General features: G+C 39.8%; 2 protein-coding genes across 3 annotated transcripts in view; one reads left to right on the forward strand and one right to left on the reverse strand.

Annotated features, from left to right (window-relative positions):
- LOC109932995 (sister chromatid cohesion protein PDS5 homolog A-like) overlaps window positions 1-26,317 on the reverse strand; it is a 160,982-nt gene that overhangs the window by 39,653 nt on the left and 95,012 nt on the right. The gene's annotated exons all lie outside the window — the stretch shown is intronic.
- ube2kb (ubiquitin-conjugating enzyme E2Kb (UBC1 homolog, yeast)) lies at window positions 1,337-26,317 on the forward strand. Of its 2 annotated transcripts, none has more exons than XM_048604861.1 (6): window positions 1,337-1,356; window positions 4,927-4,985; window positions 10,724-10,806; window positions 18,279-18,378; window positions 20,772-20,900; window positions 21,554-21,700. In XM_048604861.1, exons 4-6 carry the CDS (start codon window positions 18,289-18,291, stop codon window positions 21,683-21,685), a joined length of 351 nt encoding a protein of 116 aa, XP_048460818.1. In that variant the 5' UTR covers window positions 1,337-1,356; window positions 4,927-4,985; window positions 10,724-10,806; window positions 18,279-18,288; the 3' UTR covers window positions 21,686-21,700. The 2 variants fall into 2 exon arrangements, with proteins under 2 accessions (XP_048460818.1, XP_048460824.1); XM_048604867.1 differs by lacking the exon at window positions 21,554-21,700 and adding an exon at window positions 26,046-26,317 and having other exon boundaries at window positions 1,338-1,356.

The following is a 26,317-nucleotide window of genomic DNA, read 5'->3' on the forward strand; positions in this document are numbered from 1 at the left end:
GTAACTTTGACAGACTTAGAATTGAGTTTTAAAAGAGCGGAACGATTATAAGATATTTAAGACAATTCACAAGGAGTCACCATGCTCCAGTGTCATCATGATCAGGCTGGGAGGATTGGGATAAAGTTTGTTTTTCGCCATGACGTCAATGAGGCGGATAGTATGATCCTCCACCTTTTAACTTTCTTCACATTTCCCTAAGCCTATGTCTCAATGTTATGCACCCATTTATTTTTACCCTCAATTTCACCTTCACTTGCTACAAGAACAGCGAAGGATGCACAGCAGAAAAAGCTATAAAAAAAAACAGCTGGCAAGGGACATCAAAATTAACGCAATTTTTACAATTATTTTGGGTAAAAGAGTAACCAACGGTAACTGATAATGGATATGCTATCAATGAAAATAAGAATTGAATACAGTTTATTTTCTTTCATGGGATGTGGGCATCACTGGCTAGGTTAGCATTTATGGCCCTTCTTCACTTGCCTGGAGAAGACGATGGCGAGCTTCCACCTTCAACCACTGGAGTTCATGGGGATAGGTAAACTCGACCCGCCCTATGTTGATAGGATGGGAATTCCAGCATTTGGACCCAGCAAATGAAGGAATAGTGATATACTTCCAAGTCAATGTGGTCAATGGCTTTGAAGGGAACTTGCAGGTTGTAGTGCTCGTATGCAACTGCTGCCCTTTTTAAGTGACAGAGGTTGCGGGTTTGCAAGGAGCTGTTGGAGGGGCCTGGGTGAGTTAGTGCAGTGAATCTTTGTTAGATGGTGCACACTGTTGCGACAGTCTGCCAGTAATGAAGAATATGTATGTTAAAATGCACTGCTATTGCAACTAAACACAATAGATGACAGCTATTCATTGATTCATTGGTCAGGGCATTGACCTGAGAAATCAACATCAAGTGCCTGGTTTTATGACTAAACAAAGTGGTTAGTTTGACAGTTAATTGTCAAAAGGCATTCACGTGTGCATTCTCTGTGGCAACACCTCTACTAATCAGGGTCCTCATGTTAACTAATCACAATCTTCCTCTCGTGCAATATAAATGTTGGTTTTCTGATCACGTTGTTTCTTGTGAATTATGCTGATATATGGGAGAAGAAATAGTTTGTTAGAATGTCTGTCTTTTTTTTAAAACCCATTTTTTTAACATGACTGCCAGTCAACAATTTCTAATTCCAGATTTTATTGATATAAAATTTCGATGTGCAAGATGCTGTTTACCTTATTTTTCTCAACAGCTTTATCCTGAATGGTATTGAGCTCCTTGATTTTTGCTGAAGGTACACCAATCCAGATGAGTGGAGTGTATTTCTTCATGTTCCTGATTCGCATCTCGTTACAGTTGAGTTACTTGCCACAGAATTCCTAGTCTCTGACCTACTGTTGTAACCACAGGACATTTAATAGCTGGTCCAGTCATTTACTGATCAATAATAACCCCCAGAGCATTAGTAGTGACTATGATGCTGTTGAATGTCGAGGGAACATAGTTAATCTTCTTTTGTTGGAGATGTTCATTGCCCGGCACTTGTGTGGTGTGAATCTTATGTGCCGCATTTCAGTCCAAGTCTAGATGCTGGAAAGGTCTTGCTGCAGATGCACACTTCTCTGTCTGTTTGAAGGCTCATGAGTGGTGCTGAAGTTTGCACAAACATTTGTAAGCACTCCTGATCTTGCAAATCAAGGAAGGTCATTGAAAAAGTTGAGAGTTACCTATGACACTTTCCTGAAGAACTCCTTGGACAGAGTTAATTTGACATCCAGCAACTACAACTAATTTGCCTTCTGCTAAGTATGAATCTATCCTGTGGAAACTTTTGCCCTAATGCCCCCAGGCTTCATGTGAATTCTTTGAGATCATCAACATGGTGGATAGGGACAAATTGATGAATGCTTTCTTAGTGTATTTTAGGCATTTACTAAAATTTTAGTTGAGATCACGGGCAAAAATGAGTATGTGGAATTCAAGGAAGTCTTGTGATCTGTTTCAGTTCTTGATCATAACATTGAAGACATTGAGTTGGGAGAAAAGATTTGTCTCCAGTTAGCAGGTATTAATTTGGGCTTCAGAGGGGTCTGCTCCTGGTCTTTGGCATTTCATATATGTTAAGCATGAAGAAATAGAGAGCTAGATAACCAATTTTTCAGAACTCTGCAGTTAGACGTCAGTGTTGGAAAATATGAGAATCTATTTTGGATCAAATAGAGACAAATTGGAATATTTTCTTAATGGTGAAAAAAAGGGAGCTGTTGAGCAGCAAAGAGGTTTAGGAATTCTAGTGCTGAGATCACCTAAAGCTTTTGTGTGGATATGGTTTGGCAAAGAACAAGCTAATGAAATTTTGAGCTTTGTCTCAAACTGATTAAAATACAGAAGTGAGGAAGTGATAATTCAATTATATAATGACCAGGTCAGATCTCATCAGGTGCACTGATCAGTTTTTGCCTTGACTTCGAGGAAGTTGTGTTGGCCTTGGAGGGTTGTTGATTCAGCCCTCCAAACTTCGTTTGTAATGCCAACAACTGAAAGTACCTTAGTTGACAGAATTCAGCATGTCTAAATTCTGATGGAGTTTGTTAAACTGACTTTTTTTTAAAAATGTTGAAGAAAGCCAGGGCTCTGACTGCAACATGGACAATCAAATGTCAAATGTAACTGTGCACATGGAAACACTTAGGCTTTGTAATCTCAATGTTCAGCTTTTCATTTCAACAAGATGACACTAGTAATCCATTCATTTCTCGAACACCATGTCCTCTGACTTAGCATTAATTAATGTGCATCACATTTTAAGTGTACACTAGTGTTCATTTTGTATGTGTTTCAACTTTTGTTTGGCATTGCATCTCTTTTGGCTTGTTAACAATATAATTTTGAGTACTTGTTTTAAAAAAAAATCTTCACTGTCACTGTGTAAAAGGCCCAGCACATGTTTCTGACAATTTATGTTGAGCCAAGTAAGCGTTGTATAAATATTACCACTGAGTGGCTTGGCAGCAGCCCTTCTAATTGAGCTAGTTGAGTCCTAAAGGACATTGCTACTAGACTGGGTCTGTGGTAGGTGGGGAGGGAAAAACGTATTTAGCCTCATCCTCGACAATCTGTCTGCTGCAGATGTATTTGTCAGTCGCAATATCGGTAAGAGTGACCACTGCACGGTTATAATGAATACGCATTCCTGCCGTCATCATTGATAAAACCTTACTTTGTACTGTGTGGCACTGCGACCGTTTTAAATGGGGCAGACTTTGAGCAGATTTAGCAACTCCAGACTGACATACATGAGCTGCTGTAGGCCATCAGCAGCATAATCATACTTCAACACAACCTGTAACTTAATGGCTCAGCATATCCTCTACTGTACGTATACCATCAAGCCAAGAGATCGATCCTTGATCAATGAAGAGTGCGGGAAACATGCCAGGTGTTGCACCAGGCATACCTGAAAATGAGGTGTCAATCTGATGTGACTACAAAACAGCACTACTTGCATGCCAAGCAGCATAAGTAGCAAGTGATGGACAAAGCTAAGCGATCCCACAACCAGTGGATCAGATCTAAGCTGTGCAATCCTGCCACATCCAATCATGAGCAGTGGGGACAATTAAACAACTTACTGGAGGAGATGACTCCACAAATATTCCCATCCTCTGATGGAAGAGTTTAGCACATCAGTGCAAAAGATAAGGTTGAAAATTTTTCTGAAGAAGGGTCTAGGCCTGAAGCGTCAGCCTTCCTGCTTCTCTGATGCTGCTTGGCCTGCTGTGTTCATCCAGCTCTACACCTTGTTATCTCTTGGATGCTTTGGAGCAGTTTTAAGAGTCGGGGGAACCTTTGCCTCAGGAGAAGAGACTGAACTACTAGGACAGTTGAAGGTTTGAGTTGGAGAGGCTTTTGAGGAACTCTGAATCCAGATCTTCAGAAATGAAATTTTTGAATTCTTTGTTCTAATGAGATTTGGTGAATGACAATATCACTAGTGTCTGGGAGAGGTCTAGTCTTGGCTGCATTAGTTATTTAAAGTGAGAGTTTGCAGTTAAATTTGCTGTTTGTCTGCTAACTCAAAATTTACCTCAATCTAAATGTTAAGAGGCTAAGTTGTGTATATGGTTTGGAATCATTACCTTGTTCAGTGTGCCAATTTAATACTTATTTTTGTTTGTTCATTTGAAGTTTTTATAGTAAAGATTTTATGCTTCAGTTTAATCCTGCAATCCTCCTGTTTATTTTATTTTCTTAGTTCCTCCATGTTTTTGAGATTATGGTCTATCAGTCCAAATCCTGACAAAGATCTGGTTTGTGCAGGATTCTTATAACTTGATCCATAACAATTTTACAATCTTATCTGATTGAACCAAAGTGAAAATATTAAAGAACATCCTGAAACTCAAAGGCAGCACTCAAAAAGCCCTTTGAGCAAGTAGATATATAAGGATAGGTACATAACGATTGAAAACTGAAAAGTTGAGTGGAATTGCATTCTGAAGAGTTCCGATCTTGTTTATTGTTAACAATCATCTGGGAAAAGAGGTGGGAATAAAATGCCAAATGCCCTTAAATTGGAAGTTAAAGTATTATTAGCTGGGTGATTCTGTCTTTCTCAAAGGTAACATTTGCTTATTTGGAGGGAAGTATTTTGCAAGTTGAATGGCCATTTTTGTAGAAGTCATTTGCTTTTCTAACATTCCTGTTAATTATTGATTTGAGGAAATTGTATTATGTACAGTGCTTGGAATCGTATGATCATAGTCAGTAGTATTTGAAAATAAGGAAAAATGTTGAAGTTTAAATTTGACGATGCCGTATAAAACCCTGTGTAATTTCCAGTATTTAATTGTAAGATACATTTCAAACACAATGGAAATTACTGTTAAATGATTTTCTAATGTATCTGCTTTGTATTTATGCAGGAGGGCGTTATCAACTAGAAATTAAAATTCCAGAAACATATCCATTTAATCCTCCAAAGGTGAGACATATCTGTACACTTGTGTTTGTGGATAAAATAACAGGCAATGACTACTAAATTTATTGGTAGTATTAAAACTAGGAATGAGGGACTTTCAGCATGATATTTGTTACCAGCTATAATTTAAAAGAAAATGTTTTGAACTATTATAGCTATCAGTTAAATATGGTCAATGTTTGAACCTTTTGTTGCATTTTCAAATAAATCTTGTGGTTTTGTAAAATTTTGAGAAGCCTTCAAATCAATACGTTTGTTTAAATTGGCTGTTGCTTTTTCTGCCTTGTAGCAGTGACTATACTTCATTGATTATAAAGTACATGTAGATATCCTGAATCAGAAAAGGTGCTAAATGTATGGTGGTCATCCTGTTTTTCATTTTTCAAATTGTATTGCACCATTTTTATTTTTGTTACTGGGGTAGCACCATTTTGTTTCGACAAACTTCTAAACTTGCTTTTGTTTTGTTCCATGTTCACTTTGTTGCTGTCCTTTGTCTTGATGGTAAAATGTTTTATGACATGCTGCAGTGTCAAAAAGGTGTAAATCATTTGAGAGGATATAATAAATTTTTGTGATGGAAAACTCCTGAGTGCATTAAAGGAGTCTGGCCGTGATCTTGTGGGTGGTTGTTCAGTCTGCATGTTATGAGGAGGTGGATTTGTACTTCGGAGGCAGTTGTAAAAGGTACGAAGTGAGATTTCTTAGTGCCAAACCAGGTATTCTGCGTATCCTAGATAGTAGGAACTGCAGATGCTGGAGAATCCGAGACAACAAGGTGCAGGGCTGGATGAACACAGCAGGTCAAGCAGCATCATAGGAGCAGAGAGGCTGACGTTTCGGGCCTAGACCCTTCATCAGAAAAGGGGGAGGGGAAGGGGGTTCTGAAATAAATAGGGAGAGAGTGGGAGGCGGAAAGAAGAGGGATAGAGGAGAGGATAGGTGGAGAGGAAACAAACAGGTCGAAGAGGCGGGGATGGAGCCAGTAAAGGTGAGTGTAGGTAGGGAGTTAGGAAGGGGATAGGTCAGTCCAGGGAGGACGGACAGGTCAAGGGGGCGGGATGAGGTTGGTCAGTAGGAGATGGAGGTGCGGCTTGAGGTGGGAGGAGGGGGGGATAGGTGGGAGGAAGAACAGGTTAGGGAGGCAGGGACGAGTTGGACTGGTTTTGGGATGCGGTGGGGGGAGGGGAGATTTTGAAACTTGTGAAATCCACATTGATACCATTGGGCTGCAGGGTTCCCAAGCGGAATATGAGTTGCTGTTCCTGCAACCTTCGGGTGGCATCGTTGTGGCACTGCAGGAGGCCCAGGATGGACATGTCGTCTGAGGAATGGGAGGGGTGTTGAAATGGTTCGCGACTGGGAGGTGCAGTTGTTTGTTGCGAACCGAGCGTAGGTGTTCTGCAAAGCGGTCCCCGAGTCTCCGCTTGGTTTCCCCGATGTAGAGGAAGCCACACCGGGTACAGCGGATGCAGTATACCACATTGGCAGATGTGCAGGTGAACATCTGCTTGATGTGGAAAGTCTTCTTGGGGCCTGGGATGGGGGTGAGGGAGGAGGTATGGGGGCAGGTGTAGCACTTCCTGCGGTTGCAGGGAAAAGTGCCGGGTGTGGTGGAGCTGGAGGGGAGTGTGGAGCGGACAAGGGAGTCACGGAGAGAGTGGTCCCTCCGGAAAGCAGATAAGGGTGGGGAGGGAAAGATGTCTTTGGTGGTGGGGTCGGATTGCAGATGGCGGAAGTGTCGGAGGATGATGCGTTGCATCCGGAGGTTGGTACACCGACCCTAAACCCCACCTCTTCCTCCGTTACATTGATGACTGTATCGGCGCCGCCTCGTGCTCCCATGAGGAGCTTGAACAGTTCATCCACTTCACTAACACCTTCCACCCCAACCTTAAGTTTACCTGGACCATCTCCAACACCTCTCTCCCCTTCCTGGACCTCTCTGTCTCCATATCGGGCAACCACCTGGAAACCGATATTCATTTCAAGCCCACCGACTCCCACAGCTACCTAGAATACTCCTCCTCCCACCCACCTTCCTGCAAAAATGCTATCCCCTATTCCCAATTCCTTCGCCTCCGCCGCATCTGCTCCCAGGATGAGGCATTCCACTCCCGTACATCTCAGTTGTCCTCGTTTTTCAAGGACCGTAACTTCCCCCCCTCGGTGGTCGAGAACGCCCTCAACCGCGTCTCCCACATCTCCCGCACCTCATCCCTCACACCCCGTCCATGCAATAAGAACCAAAAAAGAATCCCCCTCGTCTTCACGTACCACCCCACCAACCTCCGGATCCAATGCATCATCCTCCGACACTTCCGCCATCTGCAATCCGACCCCACCACCAAAGACATCTTTCCCTCCCCACCCTTATCTGCTTTCCGGAGGGACAACTCGCTCCGTGACTCCCATGTCCGCTCCACACTCCCCTCCAGCTCCACCACACCCGGCACTTTTCCCTGCAACCGCAGGAAGTGCTACACCTGCCCCCATACCTCCTCCCTCACCCCCATCCCAGGCCCCAAGAAGACTTTCCACATCAAGCAGATGTTCACCTGCACATCTGCCAATGTGGTATACTGCATCCGCTGTACCCGGTGTGGCTTCCTCTACATCGGGGAAACCAAGCGGAGACTCGGGGACCGCTTTGCAGAACACCTACGCTCGGTTCGCAACAAACAACTGCACCTCCCAGTCGCGAACCATTTCAACACCCCTCCCATTCCTCAGACGACATGTCCATCCTGGGCCTCCTGCAGTGCCACAACGATGCCACCCGAAGGTTGCAGGAACAGCAACTCATATTCCGCTTGGGAACCCTGCAGCCCAATGGTATCAATGTGGATTTCACAAGTTTCAAAATCTCCCCTCCCCCCACCGCATCCCAAAACCAGTCCAACTCGTCCCTGCCTCCCTAACCTGTTCTTCCTCCCACCTATCCCCCCCTCCTCCCACCTCAAGCCGCACCTCCATCTCCTACTGACCAACCTCATCCCGCCCCCTTGACCTGTCCGTCCTCCCTGGACTGACCTATCCCCTTCCTAACTCCCTACCTACACTCACCTTTACTGGCTCCATCCCCGCCTCTTCGACCTGTTTGTTTCCTCTCCACCTATCCTCTCCTCTATCCCTCTTCTTTCCGCCTCCCACTCTCTCCCTATTTATTTCAGAACCCCCTTCCCCTCCCCCTTTTCTGATGAAGGGTCTAGGCCCGAAACGTCAGCCTCTCTGCTCCTATGATGCTGCTTGGCCTGCTGTGTTCATTCTGCGTATCCTATGTTGTTTTCCTAGGCCTTGAGTATGACATTTGGTGACTGCATGGGAATAACCCATGATGGGTATGCAGTATAGTCTGTAAATTTTGAATTGAAGAATTAAGTTCTTGCGTAGTCAAGCCTATTTATCACCCTGTTACTGTCATGATGCTTTATTCTGACAGAAAATTACACGTGATCCTCAAGCCTAGGAGTGTGTTGAAAGGGAAATGTTGCTTTATATTTTGACATTTGAAAGGATTGCATGCATTTGCAAGTTCAAGATTCCTTACTTCAGTCATTTGGTCTTTTGTTTGGATTTTGAAATCTGAAATTTTGAAATTTGATCAAAATTGGGGTTTTGTTACAGCAGGTCTACAATCTATGTCTCAGTTTTGTGACACAGTGGTAGTCTCCTTACCTCTAGGCCCTATGCACATGTCCATCCTACTCTGGTGGAATGTCATTACAAGTCTCAACAGTTTTGTTGATTTTGTTTTTTTAAACAATCTATATTTCCAGCTAATTAGAAGATATTTTAGTCATTCTACTGATGGACAGCAGCTATCATATTTTAGAGTTGGCAAAATCATTTAATAGTGACTGTACTTATGCCAAAATGGGCATGTTAAAGTAGGGTGCCAGATTGGATTCGAATGCTGTTGAGTTGACCAGCCAAGAAGTTGATTTTCTTGCATTAATTTGTAACCAGCAAAAGTAAGTTGTTTTTTTTTCAGTATTTTTATTCTTGTTATACTAGATGGCTGGTTTGCAACACACAGTGACGCCATTGCATAAGTTCATCCCACACCGTTGGGGTTACCATGAAGGTCCTAACTTCTCACTGGTGCCCCTCTGGTTCAACTCGCCACTATTCGAGTTACACTGTAATGAGACAGCAGCCATATGGTTGTATGGAACTTAGCGTGCCTTAAACAAGCACGTTTTGTTTTCTAAAATTATTCATTTTGCACCAGTATGAAATTGAATGACCATGATAAAATATGTTCTTGGATTTCCACCACCACTTAGTACCACTTCCACCGTGATAGAGAGCCATTTTCGGACAACAACCTGATGTACTACCACCAACGGAGAGCTGGGTGTTGGGCTGGGAACAGGCTGCTCCACAAAGGCAGGCAGCTCATTAGTGTGGATTTAGGATGAATTTGCAGCGTTGCAAAGCTTTCCCACCAATGATGCAGTAGCCGGAGCCAAGGGAAATATTTCAACTCTTTGGAGATGGCTTCCATCTCCAAACCTTGGGAGTTTTGGAGGCTGAAGTAATGTGTGTCACTGACAAGACAGGGTGAAAGGCTACAATTAAGATCACATCTGATCCTTTGCAGGGGATTCCCCTCCACACCAATCACTTGCCAGCTTGAGTTGAAAGTGCACCCTCCACTAATGCAGCTGCTAAGGCAGTAGACCTGCCCCTACTGTGCCTGCAGTAGCAGGAGCCTGCTAGCTTGCAGGTGTGGAGGTGGTCAATCAAGAGATTGTCTCCTAGGGAATATTGTGCATTGGTCTTGCTGTGAATATCTGTGGGCTCGAGACTCTATTTGGTTCCACCATCAGAATTCTCACAGAATCCCTACTGTGTGGAAACAGGCCATTCAGCCAAACAAGTCCACACCGACTCTCCGAAGAACATCCCAATCAGACTCGCTGCCCTACCCTTTCCTTGTAACCTTGCATTTCCCATGAGTAATCCACCTAACCGACACATCCCTGGACACTGTGGAGAAATTTAGCATGGCCACTCCACCTGACGTGCCTGCCTTTGGACTGTGGAGGAAACTGGAGCACCCTGCGGAAACCTATGCAGACACGGGCTGAATGTGCAAACTCTACACAGACAGTCGCCTGAGGCTGGGATTGAACCCGGGCCGCTGGTGCTGTGAGGCAGCAGTGCTAACCACTGAGCCACTGTGCTGCCCCCAATTCTGAAGTTTGTGGGCAAATCAAGCATATCATCTTTGAGTTTAGGGCATGGAGTTCATTTATGTCCAAAATATCAATCACTGTCCAGTCTTTTTTAGTAATCTGAAAGCCCAGTTTATCTATCTCAAACTTTTGCCATTTTAGTTTGAGAGTCATTGAGAAGTTGACTTATCTGGAGTAGATTGTAGAGAGTTTTAGAATACTGTATGTATTTAACAGTATGAACTAACCTGTGTTAAGAGTTTTCACCCACTCTTAACAACAATTGAAGATTCAGGGACTTGATGAACTTCTTGATAACCTTATAACTTTGCAGTCTTAACTATTCAATAAAAATTACCTGACATAGTTTTTTTAAATAGTTGCAAACACTGGAGGTATCCATCTCTTTCACTGGAAAAATTAAATATTGACTTGCCAAATTTATGATTCTTGTTCATTTGTATTCAGGCAATTATTTTGTATTATTCACGATGCTTTGAGAATCTTTTGTTTTTAATTATCTATTAAAACATTAATGGAAATAATTCTATCTTTCAGGTTCGGTTTATTACAAAAATTTGGCATCCAAATATTAGTTCAGTAACAGGAGCTATTTGTTTGGATATTTTGAAAGATCAATGGTGAGTTCCTGTACCTTTTCAGTTTTGCGTTGCTTGCAATCTCTGGTTTAACAAAAAATAGCTTGAATTACAACTTTTTGATCCCTATTGTAGGGAACTGTACAATAAGTCCCTGTTTAAGTTGCTCTGTTTCAAGCTGTTAATGCGGCTGGCATTTGCATTTACTGTTGGGTGTTTTGTTTTGACATTCTATTGCACCAAGTCTGATGGATGGTCATGTGACTCAACCTGCACCATTTTGGATTTACTGCCCTGACCCTTGCTCTTGCTGGTGCTCCAGCTTGCTGCTTACCTCCCAAAAACCTGCAACTTGAAGCTGCTCATGTTCCAAATCTGGTCTTCCCATCTTTAATTGTTCATCTCATGAGCCCTTGTTTGTAGTGAGGTTTTGGAGAGGGAAGCAGTGAGTAGGATGTTGGGTGAGAGTGAAGATCAGAAAGTTAGGAGAGTGATGAGTGGGAAGTTTGGAGTTTGGCAATGACCAAAAGGGTTAGCAAGCCGGACTGTCACGAGCCAACATACAAGTAGAATGTGTTTGCATATTTCTTTTATAGCTTTAAAAGCTATTTAACTTGCAAATACAGAAATTTGCAAACTACAGAAATTCACATAATACAGAATGTGAAGTATTTCAACATGCAGGATATAATGTTTTGATGTCCCTTTTCTGCTGAAACAGATTTTATGTTTGAATCTGATTCACTTAATTTTACTAAAAGTTGCATTTTTGATAGAGGCAACTGCAGCATTAAGTAAGAACTTGGTGTAATTTTACTTTTAAGTCTTTACTGATTTAAATCAAATTGGATCAGACTTTTTGTATGATTTCTCTACATTTGAATAATATGAAGGATCCAGTCACACAAAGAGACCTAGGGTTGTTGGTTTTGGTGCGTAGTTCCTTGAAAGTAGAGTCTTGGATAGACGGGGTTGTGAAGAAGGCATTTGGCATGCTTGCCTTCATTGGTTAGAACATAGATTATAGGAGTTGGGATGTCATGTTGTGGCTGTGCAGGAATTTGGTGAGGCCACTTTTACAATACCTATACAATTCTGGTCACTCTTCTTTAGGAAGAATGTTGTTAAACCTGAAAGAATGCAGAAAAGATTTAAAAGGATGTTGCCAGGACTGGAGGGTTTGAGTTATAAGGAGAGGCTAAATGGGCTGGGGCTCTTTTCTGTGCAGCATCAGAGGCTGAGGAGTGACCTTACAAAGGTTTATAAAATCATGAGGGGTATGGATAGGGTGAATAGCCAAGGTCTTTTCCCCAGGATGGGGAGTCTGAAACTAGAGGGCATTTGTTTAAAGAGAGGGGGGAAAGATTTAAAAAGGACTTGAGGGGTAACTTTTTCACACACAGGGTGGTGTGTGTGTGGAATGTGGTGGAGACAAGTACAGTTAGAACATTTACAAGGCATCCAGATGGGTATATGAATAGGAAGGGTTCAGAGGGATATGAGCCAAATGCTAGCAAATGGGACTAGGTCAGATTAGGATGGCTGATCAGCATGGATGAGTTGGACCGAGTGGTCTTTCCATGCTATATGACTTTGACTCTATATTAATGTAAAAAGTTCTGATGCATTAAAATAAATTGAGAGAAGATGCTGTGACATGTGGTGTAGCCATTGATTTGTCTGCATAGCCTTCATTATGTTATGTGATTCTGACAGACTCATCATATCTGTATTGATCATTTGACAGAGCTTACTCAATTAGTTTCATATCTTGCTTTTTCGCTTTAGCCTTGAAAGCTATGATTGAATCTTCACCCATTACATTATGTGGCACATTTCCAATCCTAATAACTGGCTGTATTTATCAGAAGTAAATTATTTGTGCCTGACTGTATTTTAATTTTTACCATTTTGTTTTAAATTCGTTTCCTCTGGTTATCTACCTTCATGCTAGTGGAAATAGTTTCTCCCTACCCACTTTGGCAAAACCTTTCATAATTTTTAACAAATCTGTTAAGCTGCTCTTGAATCTTCTCTGCTCAATGGAGAACAATCCAAGCTTCTCTAGTGTCACATGCCTTATTGCTGTGTTTGCTGCCTCCTTTTGGCAATAAAAAGCCTCGAATTAGCAATAGCTGCAGTTCTTTAGTGATGTTGCTGCTGTAGAGTCATACAGCATGGAAACAGATCCTGCAGTCCAACCGGCCCATGTTGAACATAATCCCAAACTAAACTAGTCCCACGTGCCTGCTGCTGGCCCATATCCCTCAAAACCTTTTCCAAACCTTCCTATTCATGTATCTATCCAAATGTCTTTTTAACATTGTATTGTATCCGCATCCACCACTTCTCAGGAAGTTTATTCTACATGTGAACAACCCTCTGTGTTAAAAAAAATTGCCTTGTTTTTTATTAAATGTCTCTCTTCTCACCTTGAAAATGTGCCCCCTAATCTTGAAATCCCCATTCTAGCGAAAAGACAACTACCATTAATGCTATTTATATCTCTCATTATTTTATAAACTGCTATCAGGTTGCTTCTCAACCTCCTACATTCTAGTGAAAAAATCCCAGGCTATTCAGCCTTTCTTTATAACTCGAACCTTCTATACCCAGCAGCATCCTGGTAAATCTCTTCTGGACCCTCTCCAGCTTGATAATATCCTTCCTATAACTGGGCGATGAGAACTGGATACGGTATTCCAGAAGAGGCCTCACCAATGTCCTGTCCAACTCCTATATTCAAAGGACTGAACGATGAAGGCAAATGTGTCAAATGCCTTTTTAGCCACACTGCCTATATGTGACGGAAACGTCAAAGAATTAGGTACCTGCACCCTTAGGTCTTTCTGTTCTACAACACTACCCAAGGCCAGTTTCTACTGAGCTATTGTACTGTGACCATTGGTGTACTACTGCAGAACAAAGTGCATAACAGTTGTGCAGAATATTCTGTGCATCAATTTTGCCGTCCATAGGTTTTGTGTTCTATTGTGATGTTTGTGCTGACGTATAAACTACTAGAGATATTTGGCTTAGTGTTTCTGACTGGGTAGATTTTGTTCTATGCTGCATTTGTATTCCAGCTACCAATGCAAAACCAATAGTTGCAATATTATTTAATATCAGGTTCTCATGGGCTGGACGGAACTCATGCTCGGCAGAAAGTTCTGCTTTCATACTGTTACTTAGATACGTACACTTCCTCTCCTGGGTAATTGCAAATTTTTACGTGTTTCCAGGAATTCATAACTGCACTGTCTGAATTTGTAAATTGTTCAAATAGTTTACAAAGCACACTACTTTTTCTTTTATAACTTCTTGGCACTACACTGCACTTGCATTCTATATAAGCGATTTAAGACTAACCCTTCACAGCACCTCTTTCCACATCTTGGTTTGGGCTGCATCTGAACTTCACGTTTATGTTACAACTTAACATGGATGTGAACTACTTTGCATCAAAAGTCAAGCAGGCTTTTGTGGTTGAAGGAGTTCCACAGTTTATATGCTGATCACTCTTAGCATAATTCATATTTTAAAAATTGGTACTTTTATGATTTGCTAACCAAATGTTTATATTGTCAAAAAAATTAGGTGCTTTGGATTAGAGAAGTACTGAAGCTGTTATGAAATAATTTACAGAAATCAAGTAATTTCAGGGCACTTCTTATTAATGGTGTATTTTTACTTTCAAGTTTTTGCACCTTTGAACAGTTAGAATTGTAACATTTAAATTACAAAATAGAATGTCTCTAATAGTGAAGAAATCTTGAAAAAGGAATGCTACAATAAAGAAGCCAGTCAGCATAAACTTCTTTCTCCACACCCTTTTTAATAATTCTGTCCTTTTCAGTTCCTGAGAATCCATATGTGCTTTCATTTTGATTCTTCAAGTGAGAAGTGGACCAAACACTAAGTTGAGAGGAAATGAAGAGGAAAACAATTAGCAGAGGGTGTTTGCAAATAGAATGGCAATTAGCATTTTGGCAGAAAGATTAGGGAGAAGGCATGAGAATTAAATAGTACAGTCTTAAAGATCTGTAGGGAGAGAGGGATCTTGAAGTTCATGTGATTGGATCCTTGAAGGTGGCAGAACATTTTGAATGACTGGACAGTAAAGCATGTACTTCATCAAGAAATAGAGTTTTAAAGTAGATGTTGAATCTTTCTAGTTGTGGATCACCAATAGCTTTGCAGTATTGTGTCCAATTCTGGTCACCGTACTCTAATTAAATTCTCAGCTGATGGTAATACTGAAGAAGTCAGATCCCATAGTGAGACCTTGTTTGACAGATCCTGTTTTTTTTCTATTTACTGCAGAGATTCATCTCTGATACATTCACAAGAGATTTCAATATACCTTCATAAGCAAGACATGAACATTTCTCACCCAAAAAACCCAAAAACTGTTACACTATATAAGAACATTTGAAGCAATCTCATTACAAATATTAATGAAAGATTGTACTTTTTTTTACCTCAACAACCACCTTGCAGACGCACTAACCTTAGTCAAGAGTCATTCCTCATTACACATGAAAGCTTCATGCTTAGCTGAGATTTAATTGTTTTCTGGAGCTTTCTTCTTCGTGATATTTAATCACCTTCAGAGCAAACATATGTTTCCCCAAACTCTCAGCTTCCAGCATTTTTCTAGCCAACCATCTTATTAGCTTAGCACTCCAGACTTCCTGGATGTTTCTGCCCTTGTCTCACTGTCATTGAACACCTTAATGTTAGGCAGCAGGCCAATCTTCTTCACCTTTTTTAAAAATATATTGAATTGTTAATTCCTAGCTCTGTTCCAGTGCTGTAAACCCTCATTTAAAACATATGGATCAACAAATCTCAGCTCTCCTCACACTAAAACTCTCATTAAGAAATGAAATTGAAAATATGTTTTCATCCTCCTTAGCTTTAAGTTTGATTTATATTTTTATATTGAGTTCAATAAGAACAGAAGAAAATATAGTTTCAATGCAAATCGAACTTAAAGCGATCTATCATTCTACCACTTTAGAACCTGAGTTCCCAAATAACAACAATGTATTATGAACCTTCATCAGACTTGGAAGGATGCAAAGGGTGCAGAAGTGATTAACTAGAATTGTTCCATGGAATGGTGGATTTTAACTACAAGGTTAGGTTGGATAAACTAGGATCCTGCTTCTCTTTGGAGCAAAGGTTATCTGATAAGAGATGTCCAAAAGAATAGATACAAGAGCAAAAGAAACATATTTTTTAACTGGAGAACAACTATAGAATTGCAAGATGCAGATGGATTTAAGTGTTCTAATGCATGAATTATAGGTACTGCATGTAATCAAGAAGGCTAATGGAATGCTATCCTTTATAGTGGGAAGAAATGAATGTAAATGTAAGGATGTTTTCATTCAGTCGTACAAGACATTGGTGAAACTACATTTGAACTACTGTGTGCAGTTTATCATATTTGAGGAAAGATGTAAATGCATTGGAGGCGGTTCAGAAGAGAATAACAACATTGATATCCTGAATGATTGGGATGATTGCACAGGTTGGATCTTTTCCACTGGAGTTTAGAAGAGGGAAGAGTGACTTGGTTGAAGTGTATAAGATCCTGAATGATCTTGATAAAACCGATTGTGGCAGGGATGTTTATGCTGTGGGTGAGTACAGAATTCGGCGGCATTGTTTTAAAATTAGGAGTGTCCTGCTTAAGACAGATCAGGAGAATTTTGTTTCAGGGTTGAGAGATTTTGGAACTCTCTACCTCCAGAAGGTAGTGGAGTCAAGGACATGAAGCAGTGTTAGATGCATATTCTGACAATAGTGCTGAAGAATTATTCTACAGAACTTGTCCCACCTTAGCCAGGTTGTTTCAGTAAAGTCATGACACTTGCATCTTTCTGACAATGTGGAAAATTGCGCATTGTGACCTGTACGTGTCCAGTGTAGCCAGTTACTGGCCCCACCAGTCTACTATTGATCACCAGTAAATATTGGAAGGTGTTGTCAACATTGCTATCAGCTGGTACTTAATTAGAAATAACATTGACCTTGCCTCCAACTAGGAGGTCAGAAGTAGGGATGTTCGCTGATTGCACAATGTTGAACACCATTTGTGACTCAGACACTGAAGTGGTTCATATCCAAATGCAGCAATATCCAGGCTGTTACTATTTTGTCACTTAACATTTGCCATTACTGTATTCCCCCTCTATCAACATCTGAACTCGACTAACCATATAAATACTGTAGTTAGAAGAGCAGGTCAGAGACTAGGAATCCTGCAGTGAATAACTTGCCTTCTGACTCCCCAAAGCCTATCCACCATCTACAAGGCACAGTCAGGAGTGAGATGGAATACTCTCCACCTGCCTGGATGAATGCAGCTCCAACAACACTGAAGCTTGACACCATCCAGGACGAAGCAGCATGGTTGATTGGCACCACATCCACAAATATTCATTCCCTCCATCATCAATACAAAGTAGGAGTGGTGTACACATCTATAAATCTACTGAAGTAATCACCAATGCTATTTTCACTACACCTTATAAACCAGCAGCAACTATCTTCTAGAAGGACAAGGGCAGCAAATATGTGAGTATCACCACCTGCAAGCCACTAAATATCCTGACTTGGAAATATTTCACCATTCACTTCAGTACAGCTGGTCACAATCCTGGAACTTGTTACAGCAAACGGACTGCAGTAGTTCAAGAAGGCAGCTTGAAGACAACACCACCACCTTTGAGCGCCAGTAGGAATGGGCAATAAATGCTGGCCCAGCCAGCGATGCTTGCGTATCACATCCCATAAATGAATAAAATAATTAATTTGTACTAAAAAAAACCTGTACAAAGTTGGTAACTCCACTACAGTTTTTATAGTGGCCATACTCCTCTGTAACCCATCAGAAATAATTTAATGCAGCGTTAGGTGAGAATTGTATGTTATTAAAGATAGTCACGTGGACTGGATTGGATATATTGGGATAGTTTAATGCGAAGCGAGAAACAAAGATGACATTTCAAGCCTTGGATTTCTAGCATGCAGTGTTTTGGTTTCCCCTTCCTGCAAGCAGATACCTGTGCTTGAAGTTTACTGCAAGTTCGGATATTGTCAGAAATTAATGATGCCTTGTATGAGAGTTTAGAATCAGTTATTCCAAACAAGATTGTTTTCACCAACTTATGTTTTTCGATTTGGCCACTAGTGTCTCAACAACAATCATGTTATTGTCTGAACACCTTGTTTATTCTTGCTCACTCTAGGTCACATTAGAGTACCTTATTCCGAACACTACAGATAAAAAAATCTATTCCCAAGGTCTGGTTCTCCATTTCTGTCCACTAGGAGGAGGCCAGGAAGCAGTTTTATTTAATGTTGTTATTCTTGCTTTTCACAATTTAAAAAGAAACTGAATTATGTTGAAGGCATTTATATAAGAAGGGTGATCTGTAGAATGTGAACTTTCTGGAATTTTACTCTGTTCAGTGACTGACTTTGTTCAATTTTATTTTTAGGGCTGCTGCAATGACTTTAAGAACAGTTTTATTATCATTACAAGCCTTATTGGCAGCAGCAGAACCAGATGACCCACAGGATGCAGTCGTGGCACAACAGGTTAGAACAGGCTTGGCAGCAGCCAGCACAATGCAGAATGATCATATACTTGGGTTTATGGTCAATATTTTTTAAAAAGTGCAAATAATAGGGACAATTTATCAGAACAAGTGTGAAATTTCTTGGCAGTACTGCTCAGTGGCACATAACACAGCATGTTCTAACAAGAAAGTAAGGGGGGAACGTCTGAAGAATGGCAAATTTTTAAAAAGTCTACAGATTGCTGCTATCCATTGTACTACATTTCAGCATTGCTTTTGTAAACAATCTATTTAGGATAAATCCTGCAATTGTTTAAATTGCCATTTATTTTGCTAATATAAAATTGTATACAGACTACACCTCTAGATGGAATATGCACATTGTGTATGCTTCAGGTAAACAAAATAGAGCAATGCCTTTCATTAATCCAAGTCAACCTACCTGATTTAAATTAAAAGAAAGCTTGGCCTTCTTTAATAGGGGTGTTTTCCTATAACAGAGCCCATTTGCTAACCAGGTGACAGGCACTTGTCTGTACAAAACTCTTCCTTCCTTTTACCTTGGTATTTATGAGAATATGTCTTAATGAGCCAAGATGAAAAGCTTCAATAACCACTGTCTTCAGCAATACTCAAATTATTAATATTCTATGAGATGCTGGGTTAATATTTAATTCATTTTAAATAGTTGATATTTTAACTTGCATTGGATTTGGCCATAAAAAGTCCTTGTTTGAATGCAGAAAAGAGATTGCTGTAACAGTAATTTATTGGTTTAGATTTTAACTTTTTCACCATTAAAATAATGAAGATTAAAAGTTTTAAACTGACTTTTAAAACTGTCATGAATTTGTTTGCTTACCAGAGTAAGCATCGAGTGACTTTTTAAAAGAAAATTGTTTATAAAAGGAATATGGAAATGAATGCAGCATACAGAACTTTGTTTTTAAATAATTGTGACATTTGTTTAGGAATTTCTTAAATTTCTCCTTAAATACAGTCTTGAAGCGACATTGAGCTGTATGGATCAGGAGCCCTGATTGAGTTAAGCTGAAAATTTACAGCAGCAGTAGGCTTGTTGCAGCTGACCTTATTGTTCAGATTAGGAAATGGTGGTGGGTGAAATTGACCAATATTTCTTTTTGATTACTATCAAAGAACTCTCATTCTGTAAATTGTGAATGTGAGGCCATAATTGAGTGTAAATCTTATTTATTCCTTTTTCCCTCCTTCCCTATTGCCATCAGTTGATCATAGTCTGATTTGGAGAATGTCCAATTCAGATCTCTCGAAGACTGCATCAATTTCTGGATACTGAACATTGTCTTTTGATAGAAGAGAGTAAGAAAAAAAGACATGAAATTCTTTGTACAATGTTTGTATTCCTATTATTTGTAACAAAAGGACATGTTTAAAAAAAAAGCAAATTGATTTCATAGTCAGAAGTATATGATTAACTATCTCGTCCCAGTATAATACCATTGTAGATGCATTAAATTTGAGCTCTGAACAAATAATTGCCAAAAAGAAGAAAATGCTCACATTTATATATCACCTTTCATGATATTGGGGCATCCCAAAACACTCCTACCTCATTTTTGTTTTGACACCTCTGCAGGAATTTCTCAAAGTAATGCCCTAGGCTCAATCATTGTTATCATTTTGCAGGATATGTGGCGGCCAGTTTATGCAAACCCTATGAATATCATCAATGTGATAAATAACCAGACCATCTGTTTCATTGCTGTTTCAGAGATAAACATAGGTCAGGGCACTGCTGTTTTGCTTCATTAATAATACCTCTTGATCCTATACATTGACCTGAGAGGACAACTGGAGCCTGTTTGTGTATCTTTTGGATAAGACATTAATTTGTCACTACATCTGCAAGCTGTGCTGTGAAGTTATTTCTAGTCTTTAATCTTCAAAAAATAATAAATTTTGCTGTTTTTCTTAAAACTTCAATCCAGAGAAATTTTCATTTTTTTTTTGATTAGTGATGGAGAGTTGCTAACGCTCTAGGAATTTATAATTAATGATTGGAATGAACATTAACTATTGTTAGGTAATGATTCGGTATAGATTTGTTACAATGTGGTTAGCAGAAATGGTGTAACTGTTTCTTTGGAAACTTGATTTTTTTTTCCCCTTCCCTCACCATTATTGGCTCAAAACAGACCATGTTCTCAAAAGCTGAGGGGATGTCTGGCCCCTGATCTCTCTGAATGTTGCCCTCTCCATCTTCAATTTTATGAAACTACTTAAAGTGCATTTTTAAAGTATATTTGCATCAGTTGATTTGTCATATTAAAATTTGTTTCCTTTTTAAAATATTTACTTCATCACAAACTAATGTAATTTCTTAAAATCTCTACGTGTGTAGTGTATTTATAGAATATGTTCTGTTTGCAGTACAAGCAAAATCCAGAGATGTTTAAACAGACAGCCCGACTCTGGGCGCACGTATATGCTGGAGCGCCTGTTCCTAGCCCCGAGTACACTAGAAAGGTAGACAAACTGTGTGCTATGGGCTTTGATAAAGTGAGTACTCAAAGTAATTTTATCTAGCACATGCAGTAGGTGTTTGTTCATAAGATTTTGCACTTCTGACTTAAATTTTAACACAATCACTATTGTAGTATACTCTGAATTTTTTTAGTATGTTTGCCACATTTGGCTCCTCAACATAATGAATTTTTTCAGACTGCTTGATAGTGAATTCCATTCCAAATGCACTAGGTCTTATAGGCAAAATTGTAACCACGTTATGTCACTGGAGTCCCACAACAGTAATGAAGTAAAAGATCAATTAATCTGTTTTTGTTTTTGCAAACAGTTTGGGGAGTAATATTGGTCAAGACAATAGGGAACTCTAGGCTTCTTTGAGTAAAACCAAAGGATCAGAATACCCACCTGAATAAATGTTAGAGTGAAGCAAAATCAGTTTAACATTCCATCCAAATGTAAGGTCAGACTTCATTTCTGTATGTGCAAGGACATTGAGTCTGTTGAGCAAATACGTGGATTGCATGTTCCTGTCCTAGGAAGAGGACATACTGGAAACCAAACTTACAAACACCTGCAACTACCTCATTTATATATTAAAGCCCACCTGAGGCCTGGTTCCATTTCTACTAATGAGTATCATTGTAACTTTTCAAATGGGTACTTCTCCTCTTCCTTCACCTCCCCAGGGTTTCAGCATCGATCATCAGTATTTTGTTTCAGTTGAATGTTGGGAAGCACAAATTGTCTTAATTGTCTTGCTGCTGTTGACTGTGTCCCTGTCCCTGGCTGCTACTCTGCCTGAACCAGGTAATTCATGATCTAGATTGTTTGTTTGTCTTGAATTGAACTTCGATGCCAAATTGTAAAGATTACTAACTTTGCTTTCTTCTACCTCTTCAACATGTTCCAACTCCACTCCTGAAGTGAAATCTTGATGCATGACTCATTTGTTTGCACACCACACTACACTAGTCTAACTCACTACTTGTTGGCCTTCAGTAGGTAAATAGTTTAAAATTCTGCCACAGCAATGTTGAAGATACATGGGAGTGGCAGGCAAGCCTGTCCCTGAAATCTTAAACATGTTTAGTTTTAGGAATGGGAAATTCTATTTGAGCCTTTACTTAGTTGTCCTCAGCAACACTTTGTCTGTGTCCTACAATATGCCATACATAATATACTGTTGTTTTCGCAAATACACTTTTGGTTAAATTTATTACTAAGCCAGCCAGCTGTAATTGTTCAAACAGGTGTTCTACTTGTCTCATGTTCTCTCGGTATGTTACTATATACCTCAATGTCATCTAAATAGAGTATGCAGTTTTGAACCTCAACTACAGCTTGATTCATGAACCTGTGAAATGTAGCAGAAGTTTTTTAAAATCAAATGACATCACTCAACAATGATGTAATCCATTTGGTGTAACAAAAACTGATAATTTCTTTAGCCCTTGATGTTATTGGCACTTGCCAGTTTCCTTTCAATAAGTCAACCGTAGAAAAGACTGCTGCCAATCCTTATCAACAGAGTTTTCTAACTGTGGAATTGGGTAGAAATCTGTCTTCATGACTCTATCTGTGCAGAATCTAGTTGATCCATCAATGTCTTTCCAGCTTGTCTCTGTTTCTACTTGAGTTTGTTCTTCTGGCTTCACCCAGCTAGGCTGCTATTTTGTTAGTCCTGATTCTCCCAAGTCCACATCATACGTAGCTAATGTAGTACATCCAGGTTATCTTATACTTGCTATGTAGTTTTACAAAATCCTCCTGTTGTCCGCCATCTGAATATGAGAACACTGCCTAATTACCCTAGTATTTCTGTTAGCTGGTCAAATTGTGGGAGGTTTGCTTTGAGAACTTCTATTTCTCCTTCCACCTCACTCTTATTGTCTCTGTCAACTTCCACTACTCTGACCATCTGACACATTTGATCCTCCTTGTCATTTTCCTTATGATGATACTTCTTAATGAGTGAATGAATGAATTTATTATGTTCATTATGTTTATGTGACATTACTGATTTGTCTTCCTTCAATCAGTACTTATCAGATAAGTTGCTTTACTAACTTTCCTAACTACTTTGCATAGACCGTTAGATTTTGTTTTCAGAGGTTCACCTTGCAAAGGCAATAATACCAATTCATCTTGAAAAATTCTAGTTGCTGAATATTTATCTGCCCATTCTTTCATATTTGGTTGTGAAACTTTCAAATATTCTTGTTACCCTATATGCTCCTATGAATATTTCTAGAAACACCGTTGTGTAAATCAATGATGAGGATTCTACCTTTTATGGTTTAAGGACTTCTCCTTAATTAGTTTCATTGACCTCTAATCTTATAAATTCAAATGGAATAAACCCAGTAGATTGATTTGGGGAATCTCTGGGAGCAAATAATAAGAAATTTAATACTTTATCCCAATCTGGTGGGTATTCATGACAGAATACTTTAATCATGGTTTTGATGGTACTTCTCCAAAGCTCTCCATTGACTTCACTTGTTTAAACCCAAATTCCCCTGAAAAGTTTTGACAATGGAACCCTCATCAGGGTTTTAAGTTTCTTAATTCGAAGTTTGTAATGAGTTTAAAAAAATTAGTTAACGTGTCCATGAATACCTTAACTGTATTGGTCTTTAAAGGAGTAGCTTCTGGGAATTTGGTTGTCGAATCCATAACTATAAGGATATTCTGATGTCCTGCTTTTGTCTTCCGTGATGATCGTACGCAATCTACTAACACTAGTCTGAACAGTTCTTTAAAAACTTGTATGGCATCAAAGATGCTGGTTTAGTAACACTTTAAAGTTTTCTTGCCACCTGTCATGTATGCCATGTTTTACAGAACTGCACTATATGAAGTCTTGGCTATATATGTTTGTTTATCAGTCTCTTTGTTTTCTGTATTCTGTAAGTCTTGCCATAGGAATTTAATGTGCTACTTGAAATATTTTGTTATGATAACTGGGCGATACCACTGCTTGATGAACAACCATTCCGCCTTCATCTACAGGTCTGTGTGGATGTCCCAACTTCTTCAGAACTCCATTTCTAATGTATTTAACTCTGGATTTGCTTCTTGAGCCTCAATTATCGAAGACATGTCAAAAACGTGCTTTGAATTATCCTCATTCTTAAATAGAGTTTAAACTACACTAATATCTGTTGCTGTATCATTATAACCTCTGGTGGTGGACTTTGTTTAGCTATTGCTCTGGTCACTGCAACGATGCAAAAATACCTGGAATCTGTTCTTGCAATTGTTTGTTTCCTTTTGGTTCAGTAAGACTTTCTGTGACTTTTGTCGAAGCTTTCGTTTTCATTCCTAAATCATTTGGTCAGGAATAAATCAACTCTGTCCACAGGTAATGTCTTGACCACCCTGATTACCACTAGTCTAGATAAAAGTTAAACTCTAACTGGACTTTGTACAATGGAACCAGGATATACTCTCCACCTATCCCATCAGACAACACTTTGGCTTTCAATGAACACTCTGGAGGGAAAACTAATCCACTCCAGCAAAAGAGAGTTTGAGTAGCCTCTATGTCCTTTGGTATAGTCATGGGCTTGCATGTTTCATTTGAAGAGAAAGGGATTATCTTCCCTTCAATAAAAATCCTTTATGTCTCTCAAGTTATCTTTCCATGTACATCTGCACGCAGCTGTGTTTACCTCAAGTCTCTTGGTTGTAGTTAAAGCCATAATCTGATCAGTGGTCTTTTTTTGCTTTGAGTTTCCTTTTTTGACTCTTCTACAAACTCAAGTGAGTTCTGTGGATTTCCCTTGCAAATTCTAGCATTCTGAATGAATGTGTCCCACCTTCTTAGAATGGGGAAACCTCAGCTTCCTATTTACATCTCCACTCTCCATAATTTTGCTTCTGATACGTAGTGGAGACCTCGAGGCATTCTCAATTATCCATTCTTCATACTTCACTTCCTTTTACGCTCCTGTTTTCTATCCCTTTTGAATTTGAAGGTGATGGAAGAACAGTATAGATTTATGTATTAGCTCATAATTATTGGCCATTATCGCTGCCAGTCTAGCAGTTGCAACCCTTTGGTCCTCAACATATGTTTGTATTAGGAAAGGAGTGAGTTTTTAAATTCCTCAAAGAATTATCTCACTAAGAGTTTGTAGTTTCAGCTTCTAATGTTTGTATCTGCTTGCCAAAGTTAATTGATCATAGAATCCCTACAGTGTGGAAACAGGCCATTCAGCCCAACAAGTCCACACCACCCCTCCGAAGAGCATCCCAACCAGACCCATTCCACCTACCCCTGATTTCTCATGTCTAACCCACCTAACCTAAACATCCTTAGGCACTATGGGCAATTTAGCATGGCCAATCCACCTACCCTGCACATCTTTGGACTGTGGGAGGAAACCGGAGGAAACCCACGCAGACACAGGGAGAATGTGCAAACTCCACACAGTCGCCCAAGGCTGGAATCGAACATGGGTCCCTGGCGCTGTGAGGCAACAGCGCTAACCACTAAGCCACCGTGCCGCCTCAGGGCTTAATGTTTATGAATTCAGTGTCGGTTTGCCTGTGCTGTTATCTTAAATTCTAGAACCTTTGCTTATGTGCTTCAGGCAGTAATCATTTGCAGCCAATGTAGTCTTTTTTTTGTGTAGCGTCATAATCTTGAGAAAATAACTGCAAAGTGTAAATTTCCTGTGCTGTACCTGTCAACGTGCTCTGATTGAACAGTGTCCACTCCACTTTGCTCAATGCATTTGTCTTGGTATTTTCTCAAATTATCTAAGACTGCCTTCATATCCTTTTCCTCAAATTTGGGAAGGGCCCGTGCAAACTGAAATGTTTCCTTGATGGACTTTAAATTCTGATTAGGACCTGCATCAGTATCTGACATCTCCTGTTTCATATGCATAATTTTAACTGTGTTCATATTCCCTTTGCTTTCTCTCTCTTATGTCTATTCTTTTCATTTCCATTTCCCTGTCCTTGTTTTTCTCTGCTCTTTCTTCCCTTGGGAATGACATGTTTAGTTTCTTCTTCTTTTCTTCCTTAAGCTGAAACTGATTTAACAGTGACTGATTAGCATCTGATTCCTATGTTTCACTAACTGGAGTCCCTGGTATCTCTTCTACTTTCTGTAAAGCCAAATGCTGTGCCAATGCCTTAATTATATTTCCTTCTTATCTCTGCCAGGCAAGGCCAGTGCCAGTTTACTTCCCAATTCAATCAACCTGGATTTTGAATGTTCCCTGAAGACTCAACACTGCCACCTGCAAGAAATCCTTTTCTGTTTCCAACACCATGTCTTAAATGTATTACAGAACGTGGCATTTTCCTTTATCTGTGTTACTTCTAATATCACAGTTCCATCTGTTTCAAAATTGAACATTATTGAGTCACTGAACTCTATCAAGTCTCGGTGGGGTAATGTATTAGAAAGCGAGTCCTGCTGTCCTCTGTGTCAT

This window comes from Rhincodon typus, chromosome 1, assembly GCF_021869965.1.
Source record: "Rhincodon typus isolate 14 chromosome 1, sRhiTyp1.1, whole genome shotgun sequence".
Taxonomy (NCBI): Eukaryota; Metazoa; Chordata; class Chondrichthyes; order Orectolobiformes; family Rhincodontidae; genus Rhincodon; species Rhincodon typus.